The 19,655-nt window shown below is 43.6% G+C and overlaps 2 protein-coding genes across 2 annotated transcripts; one reads left to right on the forward strand and one right to left on the reverse strand.

Moving 5' to 3' along the window:
- The first annotated feature begins 1,102 nt into the window (after positions 1-1,102).
- On the forward strand, positions 1,103-2,901 carry LOC135617812 (7-deoxyloganetin glucosyltransferase-like). The gene is made up of 2 exons (XM_065118453.1): positions 1,103-1,715; positions 1,801-2,901. The coding sequence occupies exons 1-2, from the start codon at positions 1,205-1,207 to the stop codon at positions 2,736-2,738; spliced, it is 1,449 nt and encodes a 482-aa protein (XP_064974525.1). The 5' UTR covers positions 1,103-1,204; the 3' UTR covers positions 2,739-2,901.
- A 793-nt stretch (positions 2,902-3,694) lies between these two features.
- On the reverse strand, positions 3,695-18,848 carry LOC135617821 (EPIDERMAL PATTERNING FACTOR-like protein 1). Its single transcript, XM_065118465.1, has 4 exons — positions 18,700-18,848; positions 7,483-7,544; positions 5,285-5,352; positions 3,695-4,237 (listed from the first exon to the last, which is right to left on the reverse strand). The coding sequence occupies exons 2-4, from the start codon at positions 7,493-7,495 to the stop codon at positions 3,992-3,994; spliced, it is 327 nt and encodes a 108-aa protein (XP_064974537.1). The 5' UTR covers positions 7,496-7,544; positions 18,700-18,848; the 3' UTR covers positions 3,695-3,991.
- Between the last annotated feature and the right edge of the window lie 807 nt (positions 18,849-19,655).

Raw genomic sequence — 19,655 nt, forward strand, 5'->3', positions numbered from 1 at the left:
TTTTCCCAAACAACTTGGGAGAGGATTCTGAGTAAGAACTCCACTAGCTTGACCTTTGGAGAGATCGAGTCGAGAAACATCCCCTCGGCTTCGATCTATGTGCAGGGCCCGATGACGAAGAAGCAAACGACGACCTACTCCGCTCGAGTCGACCCGACGACCAACCCAAAGTCTTCGTGGGCGCCTCCTTGGACATCCGATGTCGAACCAAACCGTATTGAGCAGAATGAGGTCTATCTTGTATTTATGGATGATGCAAGATAAGAACTTCTTCTACGTTTGGCCCTCTCACCAATTACATGCTTGGTTAGAGGCTCATTGGAACTCGGTAGAAGGAAGTTGCGATAGGACCCCCCACCTGAACCCAATCGCCTCTTCTCCGGCTCTAGTAATCTCTTTCGATCGTGAGACACAATAGTTCATTGCCTCTCATTCCGCTTCCTATTAACCTGAATCCAAGCCCCATAGATGTGTTCCTTCGAGGCAATTTCCATACAATACTTAAGAGACAACAACGGTAATTGTTTCCACACCGAAGCATACCAAAATTGCTCCGTGGAAGTTGGAGCACCAAAGTATTAGGTGGAGGAGGACATCTCCCCTGAAGGACTAAGGGTCCTCGATCAGGATCCGAACAGCTTCAACATCGGTGGAAAATTTGAAACCAAAGAATCTTTGTGCAGATCGATAATATGATCGGTGGAGAAGAAATAAAGCTGATTTATGGTCAAATGTATCTTATTACAATTTTGACTAAGCGAGGGATCAAATGGTATAGTTCATTTGTTGGTAGATCCAATAAATAAATGCATGTTGATCTTCCACATTGCTGTCAGAGTAATGTTGCTAGCTGACACAACGCTGAAAAGACGGAGGAGAAGGAGAGTAGATCTGTTTACAGAGAGGACCAAATTCTTTGGTGTGTGTGTGTTTGCAGAGAGCTTCTTCTTTTGGAGAGAGTCAAACTTCTCCTAGACTATCTTTGTCTTATTTTGTATCATTACAACCTTGATCTGGCCAGAGATTCTGCATAGATACCACACGGACAGTAATCTATGTGGTCATCCATTTCACGAGTTCATAGAAAAAGAGACGATGACACAAAAAATAAGAGAGAAAGGGAACTCCATCTGTGTTTTTATAGCACTGTGAAGGCAAGGCAAGAGGCGAGTTGAGAAGGGAAGACGAGACGAGAAGAGCAGAGATGGCCTCCTTTGCTTCCCATACGCCTCATGCTGTGTGCATTCCATATCCCGCGCAGGGTCACATAACTCCCATGCTTAAGCTCGCCAAGCTCCTCCACTCCAAAGGCTTCCACATCACCTTCGTCAACACCGAGTACAACCACCGCCGACTCCTCAACGCGCGCGGCCCCTCCGCCCTCGACGGCCTCCCCGACTTCCGCTTCGAGACCATCCCCGACGGCCTCCCGCCCTCCGACGACGACGCCACCCAAGACATACCCGCTTTGTGCCGCTCCACCATGACTACGTGCCTCCCGCCCTTCCTTGACCTTCTGTCGGACCTGAACGACCCGAGTTCCGAACGACCCCCGGTGAGCTGCATCGTCTCCGATGGCGTCATGAGCTTCACCTTGGACGCCGCGAGGCAGCTCGGCATTCCGGAGGTGTTGTTTTGGACCACCAGCGCTTGTGGCTTCATGGGATACATCCACTACCGGCATCTCGTCGAGAGGGGCCTTACTCCACTCAAAGGTATCAGCTCTGTGAAAGTCACGTACTTGCACTTGCGATCCACAGTTTCCTTTCCTACTCGAACTCATGCGAGGTTTGCGATCAGATGTCGATGAGCTTACGAACGGATACCTCGACACGCCCGTCGACTGGGTGCCGGGGATGAAGAACATGCGCCTACGAGACTTCCCGAGCTTCATACGCACGACGGACCCCAGTGACATCATGCTCCACTTCGCCATGGACGAGGCTGGAAGAGCTTCCATGGCGTCCGCGATCGTCCTGAACACGTTCGACGAGCTGGAGAGCTCCGTCCTAAACGCAATGGCCGCGATACTACCACCAATGTACACCGTCGGACCTCTGCAGCTGCTCACCAGCCAGATCCCGCCGAGCCCACTCGACGCCATGGGCTCCAACCTGTGGAAGGAAGAGCCTGCCTGCCTAAGGTGGCTGCAAGGGAAGAAGCCCGGGAGTGTCGTCTACGTGAACTTCGGCAGCATCACCGTCATGACCAACCAACAGCTGATCGAGTTCGCGTGGGGATTAGCTAACAGCGGATACGAGTTCCTGTGGATCGTCCGGCCCGATCTCGTCAAGGGCGAGTCTGCCGTCCTGCCGCAGGAGTTCACGGTGGAGACGAAGGAGAGGGGTCTGCTAGCGAGCTGGTGCCCGCAAGAGGAGGTGCTGGCGCAGCCGGCCGTCGGCGGGTTCCTGACGCACAGCGGATGGAACTCGACGCTGGAGAGCATTTGCAGCGGCGTGTCGATGCTAAGCTGGCCATTCTTCGCGGAGCAGCAGACGAACTGCCGGTACGTGTGCGCGGAGTGGGGCGCCGGTATGGAGATCGATAGCGACGTGAAGAGGGAGGTGGTGGAGGGCTTGATAAGGGAGCTGATGGGGGGAGAGAAGGGTAAGGAGATGAAGAGGAGGATGACGGAGTGGAAGGAGGCGGCAGGTAGGGCGGCCCAACCTGGTGGCTCCTCCTCTGCGAATCTAGAGAGGATGGTCAAAGAGGTGCTTCGTCCACGGAAGGGGAGTTAGACATGTTATCCTCGCGTGATTGGTTCTGAGACAGAAGGAGAAATAAATTGGCTAGTATGGAAAAGCTCAATTTGGCAGCTTTCATTAGGTGTGGGAACGACGTCTATTGTTTAGTGTTACTTGTCGCGCCTGGGATTGCGTGCATGCACATGGATGGATAGCCTCTAATTTGGCTGATACTATCAGGCTATGTCGTGGAGCTCTGTGCATAACAATTTGACCGAATCATTAGAATCAAGTTCCCTAAAATGCTTAAAATCTAATCTTATAACAGGCTTATTTAGTTTTATATACAATCATAAACATCCTTTCACATTTGCTGTGAAAATATAAAAATATATTACAATTTACCTCACTTGGAGACTTAATATACTCAGGTATATCATAATATAGATCCACTGTTATGCTAAAAATTACATCCATGAGGGGTTTTTTTTTTTGTATTTGGACCTCTTAACATTACTAATATATATGCTCTAATACCAACTATGACGATCTCATATTATGAAAAAACATTGGAACTATTAATTTCATGAGCCTAATACTAACTACATTCTATTCTATTCTACTCTACTCTCTCTCTCTCTCTCTCTCTCTCTCTCTCTCTCTCTCTCTCTCTCTTGCCTTTCCTCACATTCCACCACTTGCACTGTTGATCAACTTCGTGACAACATCATGACCCACAAGATACAGTGTCGCAACCTTCTTGCTCGCTGATAATTACTGCTCACTGCATCATTCCAATATAGGATTCAAGCTACCATATCACAGACAACATAGCGTGGTGGAGACTCCTCAGCTATCTAATTCAAAATGGTAGCCCGACACACACACTGCTCCCAACATATATGCTCAGAGACCTCTCATACGACACAATCAATCCATCCCGCAGAATCCCAAGATGATAACTGCATCTGGTCTCGTCTTTTGAACCAACACGACCAGAAAAAAAGGGCGAAAAAAAAGCAATCCGATTCAAGAGAGAGAGAGAGAGAGAGACCAAATTCACCATCCATTATAGTGTCAAGTGAACGGGTCAGCCTTCGCTCTCTCGCTGCTGCTCTGTACATTAAGAGTATCTATCGCAGTAGGTGCACTGCCATGTCGCGCCTACAAAAGAATGGCAACCTACACCCTTCAAACAGTTAGAACAGGGAGGAAAGCCAAAGAGAGCGAGAAGGATCTTGCAAACGCGTGCATAGAGACTAACGATTCTTCTCAAAACCAGTGCACGGAGAAGAGGTCCTCTGCAACTAAGGGTTGTAGAGGCGGTTGCCGCAGCTGCACTTCCACCCCAGGGGCTTGTAGTTGGAGTACTGGTTGCCGTAGGAGAACGGGTCATCCGACGGGCGAACCTTCCTGACCCGGGAACGAACCGGAGTGGACTGGACCGGGAGGGTAGGGACCTGGACCGCCGTGCATGGGTTGCATAGGTCGCACCGGTTGTGGCAGCTCGGCGGCGTGGAGCCCAACCGGATCTTGTCCTCCACCAGCATTCCCTGTTAAAGGAGACATCACAGCTTATAAGATGTAGGGCGGAGAAGACCAGGAAAGATGGGCGTAAAGATACCTCGGGTGAGGCGAGCAACGATTTATCAACACAGGAGACAGGAAGAGGGAGATAGAGGAGAGCTAAGAGGAGGCCGGCGGTGAGGAAAAAAGCATGGCTCAGTGAGCTCATTGTAATGGGACCATGTCATTTTGCCATGAGCTGGATCGAGATAAGGAAAAGCTTTAGGAACGCAGCGAAGGGTGGAGAGTTAAATGTGGGAAGGGAGCTCTGAAGGTTTCAGACTGCTTCAGATAACAACTTTGCTCAACGAAGACGGAAGTAGTAGGGGTGTTGAGTTAAAATAGATGAGAGGAGTGATGAAAGCAAACCAGTGGAAAAGAACAACACACGGGGAGAGAGGCAAATGGGACGATTCCAAATCAATATCGACGCAGGGGGCACTGAAGTCTCCGTCGCACTCGGCCCTCACTGAGTGGTGAGGAAAGTGATGGCTAGTGAAGGCATGGGTAGAAGGAATTAGTTGACAACAGTCACTTCCATTTGGGAATTTGGGTTTGACTGTATCAAACGGGTGACATATGAGAGAGAGAGAGAGAGAGAGTGCAAGAAGTTATTACAATGGGATCGTAAAGTAAAAAGAGAACAAGAAGAAGGCTGCAAGGAATCATGAGAGCTTTCTCTCTCACACACTGTTGCCTTTTTCCTCGCTTTTGGTACTGTGAGGAAAGAGGCTAGTCAAACGGATGGCAGACGGGTGGCAGAGAGAGATGTATAGGGCAGCAAAAAAAGGTGTTCACGTCTTAAAGAAGAGCAGAAGACAGAGAAGAACTCAGCAAGCCAAAAAGAGAGAAGTATCAGCGAGACAGGAAAGAGAGGGGAGGGCATGGGCGCTTGTTTTTCCATCTTGTTCTCTTTTTCCAGGTGCAATGAATGATGGCCATTCCTTCGATATAGAGAGAGGAATACAGAGAGAGAAAGAGTCACTGAAGCTTTTCTACAGGGAGGTATGGGCCAAGGAATTGTCTGGTCTCACCTCCTCAGGTACGAAGGGGAGAAACGTCCGGGCGTCCCCGGTGCAAAATCCACTGTTTTGATCATTTGCTGCAATAATCACAAAGAAATTGTAAGAAGAAGATGGAAGGAAAAAGACAGTAATGCATTAACGGATGCTCAGGTGTATAATCTTCAAGGTACATGCCATGGTACAGTTACTCACATGGCAAGTGACACACAACACGTGGCTTGAATTCTACTCATGCAATCTATTATATAATTGCCTGGTATGGTTTCAATGAGACAAGATAAGAAGACAAGGAGCAATAGTAAGGATGATGAGGTACATTTGTCCCATGGCATGCATGCATCACGATCTATGTGGGACATAATCTAAAACCCTGGTGCAGCATTTCAAGTATTAAGCTCAAACATCTGTAAATGCATTAGTATAAAAAACTCTTTTCTAGAACTGATATAAACCTAAATGAGCATAGAGATGCTACAACAATCCTACCCATCTGCTAAATTCTGCTAGCTACACCAAAATTTAACAAGGGCAGTTGCCAAAGAGAATGTCAAGTTTTTAGACATTTCATGCCTGTACATTTTTTTTTTCTATTTTCATATAAACAGGATCATTTTTTTTTTCTGAACCAAAATATTCTTTGTATTCATGGCATCCTAGTACTGAAGTCTTCGGGATTTGCACATTAATGTTTAAATTCTTTGCTATAGCATATTAATTTCTAAAGACCCAAAGAATAATGCATATCAATCCTTTGAGTTCATTTAACCACAGCAACAAATAAAATATCAAATATATAGTATTTGAACCTCTGTTTTTTTTTTTTGCCATTTTCATTCCTTTTTTCTTTGGGACCACACTTCAGAAAAACCCTTTGCCCTTGGCATTTTCTGTGTTCCTATTTCCAACACCAACAGCTTTTGAATGAAATTATTTTAAGCAAATTATCACCTACTTTTATTATTTCACCTATTAAGTGTTCAAAGAGATCCTTTTTTATATAGTTTATTTTTTATGAAAGATTCTTGAAACTCTAAAGATGATTATTAAAGAGTAAAATTTACAAACGTGATGTGTATAAGGTAAAAACAAAGTCTGAAATTAAAACAATATATTCAAGGATCTAGGAATGGTTACATCTCCATGAATTCTCTTGACCATACCATTGTTAACCAATATAAATGGAAATTATGCCTTGACTATGACAGCTTTAGTTAGGCTTTAACCACACCTTGATTAAAGAAAAAGAAAAGGAAACACTTGGTTCAACTGACCAACCTTCTTGTGAGGACCAAGTATTAGTTAGCACTGTGCTTCAAAATGCAACGCTACCTAACGTCACTGACGACCAGTACCAGTTTGAAACAGTATAGCACAAACTGTAACATTTAAAAGTTTATCTTCTTTACCATGTCAGAGTACATTTGTAAGATGAAAAAATTCTGTAAATAGTTACAAGCTCATAAATTCATGACAGCTACACTTAAATTGATCTCATAAAACAATATTTTTAATGAAATATCCAATAAATCATGTATGACTACCTGCAAAAAATGTTTCTTTCAGTGTCTTAATGAAAGAGCAACTAATTTGGCCCGATAAAAGTTTGCAAAGATTTCACCTTGAAAGTAACAAGCCTGCAATGTGATATCCAGAAATGGGTAAGTGGTTATGATACCTTCAAGATATGAATGCCTAATCTCAAAGTGACCCTATTTTGCCATTGGTCCAAACAAGAGTACCCCCAAAAACCACCATCGCCAGTATGGCTACTGTCTTGTTTCAATTAATAAAGCTGAAATTGACCCATTATGGGATGCTCCACATTCTGAAATGTACAATGACATTCGATGCATAACCTTCTACCAACAGTGATGTGTCAATAGAAATGGTCCACAAATGGCGGTCCATGGCACAAGCATAATTTGCCATCACCAAAGGGGAGCAGCATATTTAGCATCAACATGGAAGGAGACAAAATACCACCTAATCAATAGTATGTCACAGTAACTTCCATTAACAAGTTCCTATAACTTCTGTACGGACAACATTACCAATCAGATTCTGTTCCAACTTAATTTCCATGCAGAGGTTAAACCACTCAACTTTCAAGTCAAAGCAATGCACAGGAAGAGAAGTATCCAGAGCCAATTAGATAAAAGGGGACATACTACTATGATCTAATTTTGAGTTTAAAAGCTTATGTATACCTGCTAAAATCATGTCAAAGAGAGCTTTCCACACGGTAGTTTTTCTTTCACCAAATTTGACACTGCATCAAGAATGATAGAAACAAAGGTTATTTTCAATGTTTCAATAAGGATTTCAAAATCCCAGTAAAATGTATTTAGTTATAATTTTTTCCTACAAATATGCAAGCAAACAACACATGGTTGCAACAGGATTATTTTCTCACGAGGACGAAAAAGCTCAATAATTTGTTTATACATAATGTACGACCATCACAAGCTTCTGTATCAACACAATCTGTTTGGGTCCCATAGACCTTTCCTGGACATATGTAGAAAGTTGTAACTGTTAGTCATTTCTATGGTCATAACAATTTTATATCAAATAGGCTTATTTTGCTTAATAATTTGCTTTAATTCACATGCACAAGGTTCTCAATATTATTTTCCTACTCACCAATCTTATGCTAACTAATTGAATCAAACAGCATAGGCAATTGTTGATGACTTAAGATTGGATCAAGAGGAGAAAAAGATAATGGTGTCATGCTATACTACAAAGTAGACATTCATTGTTCACAATCTATAAAGTAGTTAATAAGTGACTATGACTCAAGATCAGGAAATTGCTTCTGCATCAATAACATTTATACAGATGGTAATACCTGATCACTATAATGCATCATACCTCAAGACTTAGAATGTTAATTGCAGCCAATGCAATTTCCAAATAATCTTTACAAGAATGCACCAAAATGTTTTTTTTCCAAGGAATGCATCAAAATGTTTACCAGATTGTGATACTAAACGAAAGTAATAGCTTAACATTCATGCTCTAGTTACACATTTTTTAACTAACTATACCTGTTTTTATGTATACCTGTTCATTTTCATTCTTTCTTTTTCTTTCCCTTTAATCTCTCACCAGTGTCTTATATCTACCGCTGCCACTTGACACTTCTATCTCTCCTTTTTTGTAATGCACAACCAGATTGTGATACTAAACCAAAGTAATAGCTTAACATTGTGATTTGATGTATACATGTTCAGTTTCATTCTTTCTTTTTCTTTCCCTTCAATCTCTCACCAGTGTCTTATATCTAATTGTTGTTGAATCTCGGATTTTGATGATGAAACTAATTGATTGTGTTTAAATGTTTGACTACATTTTGAGTGATACAGGTCTACTCGATCAGGATTAGACAATTAACGCAGGAGGAATTGACGTTGCGTCGGAGGAGATCACGTCAGGATATTGGATGGCAGAAGGCTTCGGGCGTCGGGCATCGGGCCAAGGAGAGCGAAATTGCGCCAAGGATATCGGGGTTGCGGAGGTCAACCGCCGATTGGGCAACAAGCTGCAAGAGAGGACGATGCACCGAAGAATCGGATGAAGCGCCAACCAATGACGTGCCGGGCAACAGAATGTCAATTTGCGTTATAATAATTGTCTAGATCGGAGTAGAGTGTTTGCTTGTGTGTGCAGGATTAACTACGATAACCAGAAAACATAAAGCAAGGATACCGGAGTCAAGCTCGATGGACGTTTAAGAGACCGAAGAATCATCGGAGATGCTGCCGGAACCGTCCGAGAAGAAATCGGGAACGTGTCGGAAGTTCGCCGAAGAAATCGTCGGAGGCTCGCGGAGATCACCAAGAAGGCTCGGCTACTCGTTAAAGTCATCACAAAGATTGGGAGCTTGCAGGGAGTCCGTCGGAAGAAGTTCGTCGGAAAGCTCGCCGGAACAAGACTCGACGTTCGCGGTTAAAAAACTTGCTTAGGATGTTTTTGTTATGTAGTTCACCTGTAATTAGGATTAGGATTAAGAGATAATCCTATATCCTGGTTAGGGGCCAACTGGGCCCAAAGTCAAATTTGGTTTGGGCGAAAAATAAGCCAAACCAATGAATCGGAAAGCCAGGCGGTGGAACCGCCTGGCTGGGCGGTGACACCTCCTTGGCTGGGCGGTTGCACCGCCCAGCACCCGAGCCCTGGGCGGTGGCACCGCCTGGCTGGGCGGTGGAACCGCCAGCACCGGGAACCCTAAGATAATTCAAATTTTGGAGCCCAAAATTTGAATCCTCTTGAGGCCTATAAATACCCCTCAAATCTCAGCTGAGGTTACAACTTTTGAGAAGCATTTTGATTGAGAGAAAAGTCTTAGAAAGTCTTAGCAAGTCTTGTTTTCAATTTGCTAGAGAGTTCTCCTCCTTCTTTCTTATTGAAAATTTGTAAGAGGTTGAGCTGCTTGTAAAAGGTTGTAAGAGGGGTGTTTACCCTTCCATTTCAAGAGACTTGCTAGTGGAAGGTGGGAGCCTCATCGAAGAGGGGCCTCGCAAGTGGAGTAGGTCATTTGACCGAACCACTCTAAAAATCGGCGTAATCTCTGGTTTGCTTTTTATTATTGTCATTTACATTACTGCAAATCTTCTTACTGCTTTAGTTCCTTATTACTCTTGCTGCGCAACTTTAAGAATACGCCTTCAAGTTAAATTTCTCAAGTTTCATTCTTAACGTACGAAAGATTTTGTTAAAATCGAAGTTTTAATCCGCTGCACTAATTCACCCCCCCCTCTTAGTGCCGCTCCGATCCTAACAAGTGGTATCAGAGCCACGGTTTTCTACTTTGGTTTAACACCCAAATAGAAATGGCTCTTTATGGCTTTCAAGAGGGTCACTCTCTCATTCGTCCTCCCTTTTTCAATGGGACGGACTACACTTGTTGGAAAACTCGAATGAGAGTTTTCTTACTTTCTTTGGATTTGAATTTATGGGACATAGTCGAAAATGGATTTGAAATGTCTTCTCTCCCAATGAACCATTGGAATGATTTGGAGAAGAAGATGTTTTCTTTAAATGCAAAGGCTATGAATGCCTTATATTGTGCACTTGACAAAAGTGAATTTAATCGCGTTTCGATGTGTGACTCGGCTTTTGATATTTGGAGAACTCTAGAGGTCACTCATGAAGGCACTAGCCGAGTGAAAGAGTCCAAAATCAATATTCTTGTGCATTCTTATGAACTTTTCCGGATGAAACCAAGTGAGTCCATCGGAGACATGTACACCCGGTTCACGGATGTCATCAATGGACTCAAAGCTCTTGGTAAAAGTTTTTCTAATTTTGAACTAGTCACTAAAATCTTAAGATCCCTTCCAAAAAGTTGGGATCCAAAAGTTACGGCCATTCAAGAGGCCAAGGACCTTAAAACATTCCCTCTCGAAGAACTTATTGGGTCTCTAATGACCTACGAAATGAACAATGTGGAAAAAAAGAAACTCGAGAACAACCTTCCAAATGATAGGAAGGATTTGGGACATAGAACACATGAATACCACTCGAGCATAAGCTCAAGTGATGGTGAACTTAAACTACAAATGAAACAAAAATTAAAAAGCAAAAAGAATGGAACTACTTGCTTTGAACGCAAGAAGAACAAAAGTTGGGATGAATTGAGCTCTTCCGAAGACGAGGAGAAAATCAAGAAAGGCGAGGTGGCAAACTATGCCTCACCCTCTTTCAACAATGAGGTAATCAAAATCCCACTAATTCATTTCGAAATTACATAATACTTTCTTGAGTTATTTTTAATTTAGTTTAGGATTAATTTTCTTGAAAATTGCTTGTGTTATGTTAATGCAATAAAATGTTAGATATAAATATAATGCTTATACACCTAGTAAGATTAATCTTATATATGTGCTTGAGAAGCAAGAATTTGTACTTTGACGATTTCCATATTGATTTTCAATGTCGATGCATGACTTTTGAATGGAAGGTTTTATGATTTTTTTTATGAACCTTATCTTTGGTTTTCAAACATGATGTATAGTTTTGACATAAGAACAAAAATTTGAAGCATGCTAATATAAAGTCAATCATATAAAGTAAAACTAAAGAAATTTTAAATATCTATAAGAATCATTCAAAATTATGTTCAATAAAACCTTACTTGATGTTGTAATGAAACTATTGAAAGTTTTGATGCTATGATTTGATGATTTTATGCATGAGATTGTAAAGTTATACATGATGATTTTTTGGTCTTGATGGTTTTTATGACAAAATTCATTTTTCGATCCTAAATGTTGATGCACATTTTTATCTAGCATAAATGACATGAATTTAAATAACTAAAAAGAGAAAAGCATTGTTCTTGAAAATTATTTTTCTCTATCTTGTTGATTTATATGAATCCCTTGAAAATGATTTTGGTTTGATGATTTGAATTACAAATGAGTTATATCAAAATCATGATATTGATTTGACTTGAAGTAATGAGTTGAAATCATTTTTTTTTGGAATTATGTGTTGCACTTTTTTATCTTGATGATCTTTGATTTTTTTTGTTTTAAAACGATGATGCATGGATTTGAAAGAAAAGGAGATGCATGCATGGAATCAATCAATAAGTTGAAACAAAAGGAGGAAAGATTTTTTATTGAAAATTTTCTTTTTCTCTATCTTATTGATTTATACCTAAGAGACCAATAAAATTATTTATGTCATTTTGAATCTCTTGAAAGAAATGTTGAGATTTTGATGATTTAGACGATTTGAATTTGAATGAGTTTTATCTAAAATCATGATCTTGATTCCGTGATATTTACAAATGAAGATTTATTATGAATCAAGATTTTTCATTAATCGATCTCCTAAGATTTTCTTTTGATTATTAATGAGTAGGTTTTTCAAAAAGAAATCATGTCTTCTAGTATTCACATGTTCTAATCCTTCATGATAAAATTTTTATGTAATTCCTTAAATTCATGAAATGTTTATCGCATCACCAATTATTTTCTTCTTGATATTCCTTTTTTGGTGATATAAAATCATGCATGAAATACTCTTGAGATTATTTTGATGCATACAAATGAAAAGTTATGATCATGCATGGTAGGATGCAATTTGACAAATTAATACCATTATGATTTGAAATATTTATAATTTGGAATGATGCATGCAATACTTATGCCTTTTATTATGATAATATATGTGATGTATTGCATATGATGTGAATCATGAATGCTTTAAATGATAAATGTCTTGATATCATGATTGATGATTTTGTTCTATGCATAAGATTTTTAAAATTATGCATAATGAATCTTGTAATTTACAGATTATCGATTTTCTTTTTACCATAATGAAAGTGCCTTATTGATCCTTGTCATAATAAATCTAGCACTTTCGGTTTTAAACATGATACATGTTTTTATTTGACATAAAAAAAAAGGGAGGCATGCTTGAATGAAATAAATTACATGAATTGAAGCAACTAAAAGAGAAGAACATTTTTCTTCTTGAAAATTATTTTTTTCTATATTATTGATTTTGATGAATCTATTTGTATTATTTTTATGAATCTCATAGATTATGAAAATGATTTGAATTTAATGGATTTTATTGAAATCATGATCTTGATTTCTCACAATTTTCTATTGAATGAATCAAGTTTGTTTTCTATTTAAAAGGATATTTATCAAAATTTTCATGGTCTTTTAGTATTCATGATATTGATAATTATATTTTGAAACTCTATGTAAATCAAGATTCTTCATCATGATTCTCTCGTTTTATAAAAGAGGAGATGTTCTATGTGAATCATAAGATTTTATATGCATGAATTGAGATTCTTTTTGCTATTAACTAGCAAGAAACTTGTTTTTGTAAACCATGACATGCTACTTGACATCTTGATAATTTATAACTTGAGTTTTCTTTTTGAATCAAGATTGTTTCCTATCATGTTTTCTATCTACAAAAGAAGAAATTTGTCAAAAATGTTATATGTCTTTTGACATTCATTTTTCATCTTTATTATTTACCCTTATCATGATTTGAATATTATAGTAAAGAGAAATGAATTACATGATTGTATTGTTATTCCCTTCTATTTGACACTGACAAAGGGGGAGCAAAACTTGCTAGATAGCAAATTTGCTAGCTTGCACAATTTGAAAAGAGGCAAAATAGTCCATCTTGCACATCTCAAAAGATGTAAAATTTTGCTAACTTTTTATGTGCAAAAGTTGATAGCTTGTATACTATAAATTTGCATACCAAAAATACAATCTTGTTTATCTCAAGATGCAAAACATACTAACTTGCACTTTGCAACGGAAGCAAAATTGCTAGCTCAAACATTGCAAAGGAAGCAAAAATTTGCTAGCTTACAATTTGCATATTTCAAGAAGCAAGAGTTGCTTTCTTGAACATCTCAATATTGCTAGCTTGCATGATGTAGAACTTGCTATCTTGAACATTACCAAAAGTGCTATCTTATATGCTGTAAAACTTGTATATCTAAAACTTGATAGCTTGAATGTCCCAAGCATGATGCATTACTTGCTAAATTTTCTATCTTCAAAATTGCATGATGATAAAAATTTAATATTATGTTTTTCATGCAATGGTTTGAACCCATATAATAAACACATAAGAGTAGCTACTTCTCCTTTTTGTTGATGACATAGGGGGAGAAGTATATTGATGACTTCATGCATTGAATTAAATATTTTATATATTTGCATGATAGTTTAAATGTTTTTCATAACATGTGATGAATGTTACTTGGATTTGGGATAATCCAAGTGTTCTATCAATGGCATATTGATAGGGGGAGTTTAGTTAAACTCCGGGGAGTTAAGGTTAACTCCGTTAGTCATCAATTAGTTGTCATCATCAAAAAGGGGGAGATTGTTGAATCTCGGATTTTGATGATGAAACTAATTGATTGTGTTTAAATGTTTGACTACATTTTGAGTGATACAGGTCTACTCGATCAGGATTAGACAATTAACGCAGGAGGAATTGACGTTGCGTCGGAGGAGATCACGTCAGGATATTGGATGGCAGAAGGCTTCGGGCGTCGGGCATCGGGCCAAGGAGAGCGAAATTGCGCCAAGGATATCGGGGTTGCGGAGGTCAACCGCCGATTGGGCAACAAGCTGCAAGAGAGGACGATGCACCGAAGAATCGGATGAAGCGCCAACCAATGACGTGCCGGGCAACAGAATGTCAATTTGCGTTATAATAATTGTCTAGATCGGAGTAGAGTGTTTGCTTGTGTGTGCAGGATTAACTACGATAACCAGAAAACATAAAGCAAGGATACCGGAGTCAAGCTCGATGGACGTTTAAGAGACCGAAGAATCATCGGAGATGCTGCCGGAACCGTCCGAGAAGAAATCGGGAACGTGTCGGAAGTTCGCCGAAGAAATCGTCGGAGGCTCGCGGAGATCACCAAGAAGGCTCGGCTACTCGTTAAAGTCATCACAAAGATTGGGAGCTTGCAGGGAGTCCGTCGGAAGAAGTTCGTCGGAAAGCTCGCCGGAACAAGACTCGACGTTCGCGGTTAAAAAACTTGCTTAGGATGTTTTTGTTATGTAGTTCACCTGTAATTAGGATTAGGATTAAGAGATAATCCTATATCCTGGTTAGGGGCCAACTGGGCCCAAAGTCAAATTTGGTTTGGGCGAAAAATAAGCCAAACCAATGAATCGGAAAGCCAGGCGGTGGAACCGCCTGGCTGGGCGGTGACACCTCCTTGGCTGGGCGGTTGCACCGCCCAGCACCCGAGCCCTGGGCGGTGGCACCGCCTGGCTGGGCGGTGGAACCGCCAGCACCGGGAACCCTAAGATAATTCAAATTTTGGAGCCCAAAATTTGAATCCTCTTGAGGCCTATAAATACCCCTCAAATCTCAGCTGAGGTTACAACTTTTGAGAAGCATTTTGATTGAGAGAAAAGTCTTAGAAAGTCTTAGCAAGTCTTGTTTTCAATTTGCTAGAGAGTTCTCCTCCTTCTTTCTTATTGAAAATTTGTAAGAGGTTGAGCTGCTTGTAAAAGGTTGTAAGAGGGGTGTTTACCCTTCCATTTCAAGAGACTTGCTAGTGGAAGGTGGGAGCCTCATCGAAGAGGGGCCTCGCAAGTGGAGTAGGTCATTTGACCGAACCACTCTAAAAATCGGCGTAATCTCTGGTTTGCTTTTTATTATTGTCATTTACATTACTGCAAATCTTCTTACTGCTTTAGTTCCTTATTACTCTTGCTGCGCAACTTTAAGAATACGCCTTCAAGTTAAATTTCTCAAGTTTCATTCTTAACGTACGAAAGATTTTGTTAAAATCGAAGTTTTAATCCGCTGCACTAATTCACCCCCCCCTCTTAGTGCCGCTCCGATCCTAACAATTGTAATGCACCAATTAGTGTGTTTTGTCGGCTATGCACCATCTAAATACCCTAATCATTGAAAGTCAGCAATCGTCTTTTGGACATCAGTTCAAATGCATTCAAGTCGCTTATCGTTCCAAATAGTGGATTTCAGACTGAATTCCAAATAAAGGAATTATACAAGCAAGAACTACAAGTGTAAGGTGTCGATCGAAGTGTTTTTATTTCTACCCTGTTGTGGTAAACAACCTGGAGCTGTGGCCTCGGGGCCGACGCGGTTCGGTTCGGGTCCGGACGACGGGGATCTCTCCGGGGCGTTCCTCGAGCCCGCGAGGTCGGTCTGGTGCGATGGTCCGATCGGGACGGGGTCGCCGTTTCCTCCGGGGAGGAACTCCTTGTCCGCGCGTCCGGCGGGGACCCTCGGCTTCGCACCTGCACGAAGGTCGGGTCGGGGTGCTCGGCCCGACCCCTCCGACGATCAAGTTAGTTGATAGCGGAGGGGGTTTCAGAAGAAGAAGTGTTTTGCCTCTGCCCCCCCTTTTCCGGATGACTGAGAGGGTATTTATAGGGAAGCTTACTGTTGTTTGATGTGCCCGCTTGCAGGGGGCAGGCTGGTAGCGTCTGACATTAGCGTTGGCGTGGCGTGAGGAACTGAGCGTGGGCAGGCGTTAATACGCCTCGGCCGGTGTTCCGGTTCGTTTGACCGAGTGTAGTCGCGCCGATCGAGGCGTGAGGCGTCGGCTGACGTCAGCCGAGTCTTATCGTAATTACTATCCTCATCATATTCCCCCCCGGAAAGAAGCTATGCGTCGGACGTTGTAACGGGAGTCCGAGGCATGACTTTAGCTTTCAGACGGGCTGGCCACGCAGGCGCGGTCTCGGGGAGCATGGAACCGAGGAGCCGAGGAGCACGATGCAGGCGGGCAGGCCGCGCAAGTGTGTCTCGGGGAAAATGGGCCGAGGAGCACGACGCAGGTGGGCAGGCCGCGCAGGTGCGTCTCGGGGAGCATGGAGCCGAGGAGCACGACGCAGGTGGGCTGGCCGCGCAGGTGTGTCTCTGGAGCATGGAGCCGAGGAGCACGACATAGGCGGGCAGGCCGCGTAGGTGTGTCTCGGGGGCATGGAGCCGAGGAGCACGACGCAGGCGGGCTGGCCGCGCAGGTGTGTCTCGGGAGCATGGAGCCGAGGAGCACGACGCGGGCGGGCAGGCCGCGCAGGTGTGTCTCGGGGGCATGGAGCCGAGGAGCACGACGCAGGCGGGCTGGCTGCGCAGGTGTGTCTCGGGAGCATGGAGCCGAGGAGCACGACGCAGGCGGGCAGGCCGCGCAGGTGTGTCTCGGGGGCATGGAGCCGAGGAGCACGACGTAGGCGGGCAGGCCGCGCAGGTGTGTTTCAGGAGCATGGAGCCGAGGAGCACGACGCAGGCGGGCTGGCCGCGCAGGTGTGTCTCGGGGGCATGGAGCCGAGGAGCACGATGCAGGCGGGCAAGCCGCGCAGGTGTGTCTCGGGGGCATGGAGCCGAGGAGCACGACGCAGGCGGGCAGGCTGCGCAGGTGTGTCTCAGGAGCATGGAGCCGAGGAACACGACGCAGGCGGGCTGGCCGCGCAGATGTGTCTCGGGGGCATGGAGCCGAGGAGCACGACGCAGGCGGGCAGGCCGGGCAGGTGTGGTCTCGAGCAACATGCGGCCAAGGAGCACGACGCAGGCGGGCAGGCTGCGCAGGTGTGGTCTCGGGCATTATGCGACCGAGTAGCACGACGCAAGCGGGCGGACCGCGCAGGCGTGGTCTCGGGCAACATGCAGCCGAGGAGCACGAAACAAGCGGGCAGGCCGCGCAGGTGTGGTCTCGGGCATCATGCGACCGAGTAGCACGACGCAGGCGGGCGGACCGCGCAGGCGTGGTCTCGGGCAACATGCGGCCGAGGAGCACGACGCAGGCGGGCAGGCCGCGCAGGCGTGGTCTCGGGCAACATGGCCGAGGGGTGTGGCTCGGGCGACAGATAGCCCTGAGGGGGGCTCGACAGTCTACGGCCGAGAGATGCAACTCAGGTGGGCAGGCCGCCCTGAGATAGACTCGGGCGGTCTATAGCCGAGGGATATGGCAAAGGCCGAGGGACACAACTCAGGCGGGCAGGCCGCACTGAGGTGGATTCGGCGGTCTGTGGCCGAGAGATGCAACTCAGGTGGGCAGGCCGCCCTGAGATAGACTTGGGCAGTCTATGGCCGAGGGACGTGGCTCGGGCCGAGAGGTCGCCCTGAGGGGGGCTCATCTGGGCCGCTCGGGTGATCACCCGATATTCCGGGCCCTCCTTCTAGCGCCAAAATATTGTGGTAAACAACCTGGAGCCGTGGCCTCGGGGCCGACGAGGCTCGGTTCGGGTCCAAACGACGGGGATCTCTTCGGGGCGTTCCTCGAGCCCGCGGGGTCGCTCTGGTGCGATGGTCCGATCGGGACAGGGTCACCGTTTCCTCCGAGGAGGAACTCCTCATCCGCGCGTCCGGCGGGGATCCTCGGCTTTGCACCTGCACAAAGGTCAAGTCGGGGTGCTCGGCCTGACCCCTCTGACGATCAAGTTAGTTGATAGCGGAGGGGGTTTCAGAAGAAGAAGTGTTTTACCTCTGCCCCCTCGCCCCCCTTTTCCGGATGACCGAGAGGGTATTTATAGGGAAGCTTACTGTTGTTTGATGTGCCCGCTTGCAGGGGCAGGCCGGTAGCGTTTGACATTAACGTTGGCGTGGCATGAGGAACTGAGCCTGGATTAACGCCTCGGCCGGTGTTCCGGTTCGTTTGACCGGGTGCAGTCGCGCCGATCGAGGCGTGAGGCGTCGACTGACGTCAGCCGAATCTTATCATAATTACTATCCTCATCGTACCCTTATATCAAAGTATAATTTCTTCAACTGCTAACCTCCAATAACTATACATCACTACATTAGCATTCCATCACAGCAACCTTTTTGTTCCAAGAATCGTCGACTATGGCGACAAGGCAAATGCTCTCATCCGTCGACACCGAAAGCGAACTATTTGGAGATCAAAAGAGCAGGAAAAGTAATCGTACCCGATCGGGGCCTCCAAGGATTCCGATGGCCGCCTATGTCGGCGACTGAGCTCCCGATCGAAAGGGCCTCCATCGATGATGCTCTATTCGAACCCTGAAATCGCACCCCAAGGCGAGAAGGGGCCTTTATACTTTCGGACGCGATTCGAGCCACGAGACTTTCCTTGGACTCTACAGTTAGCAACACGCCTAGATACCGCGAGGCCCATCTCGAGCACATTCTGGGCCCACTCCATCCAACCAATTCCACAAACATATCTCAGTAAGTAGGGTCAAATTGACGACACGGTAAAGATGCTGTAACGAGTGTGTTTCAGACGAATTACGAATTAGGTCCAACCAAATCAAATCGCGATGGAATTTACTACTTGGACTCACATATGGTCCAATCAATTTGAATCGAGCTGCATCACATTTATGCAAACGAATCATAACATGAGGATATTTTATTTGATTGCCTCTATATATATATATATATATATATATATATATATATATATATATATATATATATATATATATATATATATATATATATATATATATATATATATATATATATGACTTGAGTCAATGTTAATTTTAGTTACAACACAACTTGCAAAGCTGCTCGCGAACCAAATTATTACATTAATTTATAATTATTTTATTTATAATGACTCGGGGCGTTAATTGGTCTATCAATTTCGTTTAGGTTAAATCATTGATCAAAAAATTTAAACTGAAATTGATAATAATATACTCATCAGACCTTATAAGTCAATCTTAGTCTTGTCCACTTTCGATGTGGGACTAATCAAGGATGTTATATTATTAATATATTATAACTTAATTATTTTGAATTAATAGTTTAGACTCAAAGAAAATTAAAATTTATTTTTTAGGATCAACGCACAGTTTCCGCATTGGATGCTTGCAGACTTCAGATACTATCCTTCAAAGCCCGAGCTCCCTAA

This window comes from Musa acuminata, chromosome BXJ1-3, assembly GCF_036884655.1.
Source record: "Musa acuminata AAA Group cultivar baxijiao chromosome BXJ1-3, Cavendish_Baxijiao_AAA, whole genome shotgun sequence".
In the NCBI taxonomy this organism is placed as follows: Eukaryota; Viridiplantae; Streptophyta; class Magnoliopsida; order Zingiberales; family Musaceae; genus Musa; species Musa acuminata.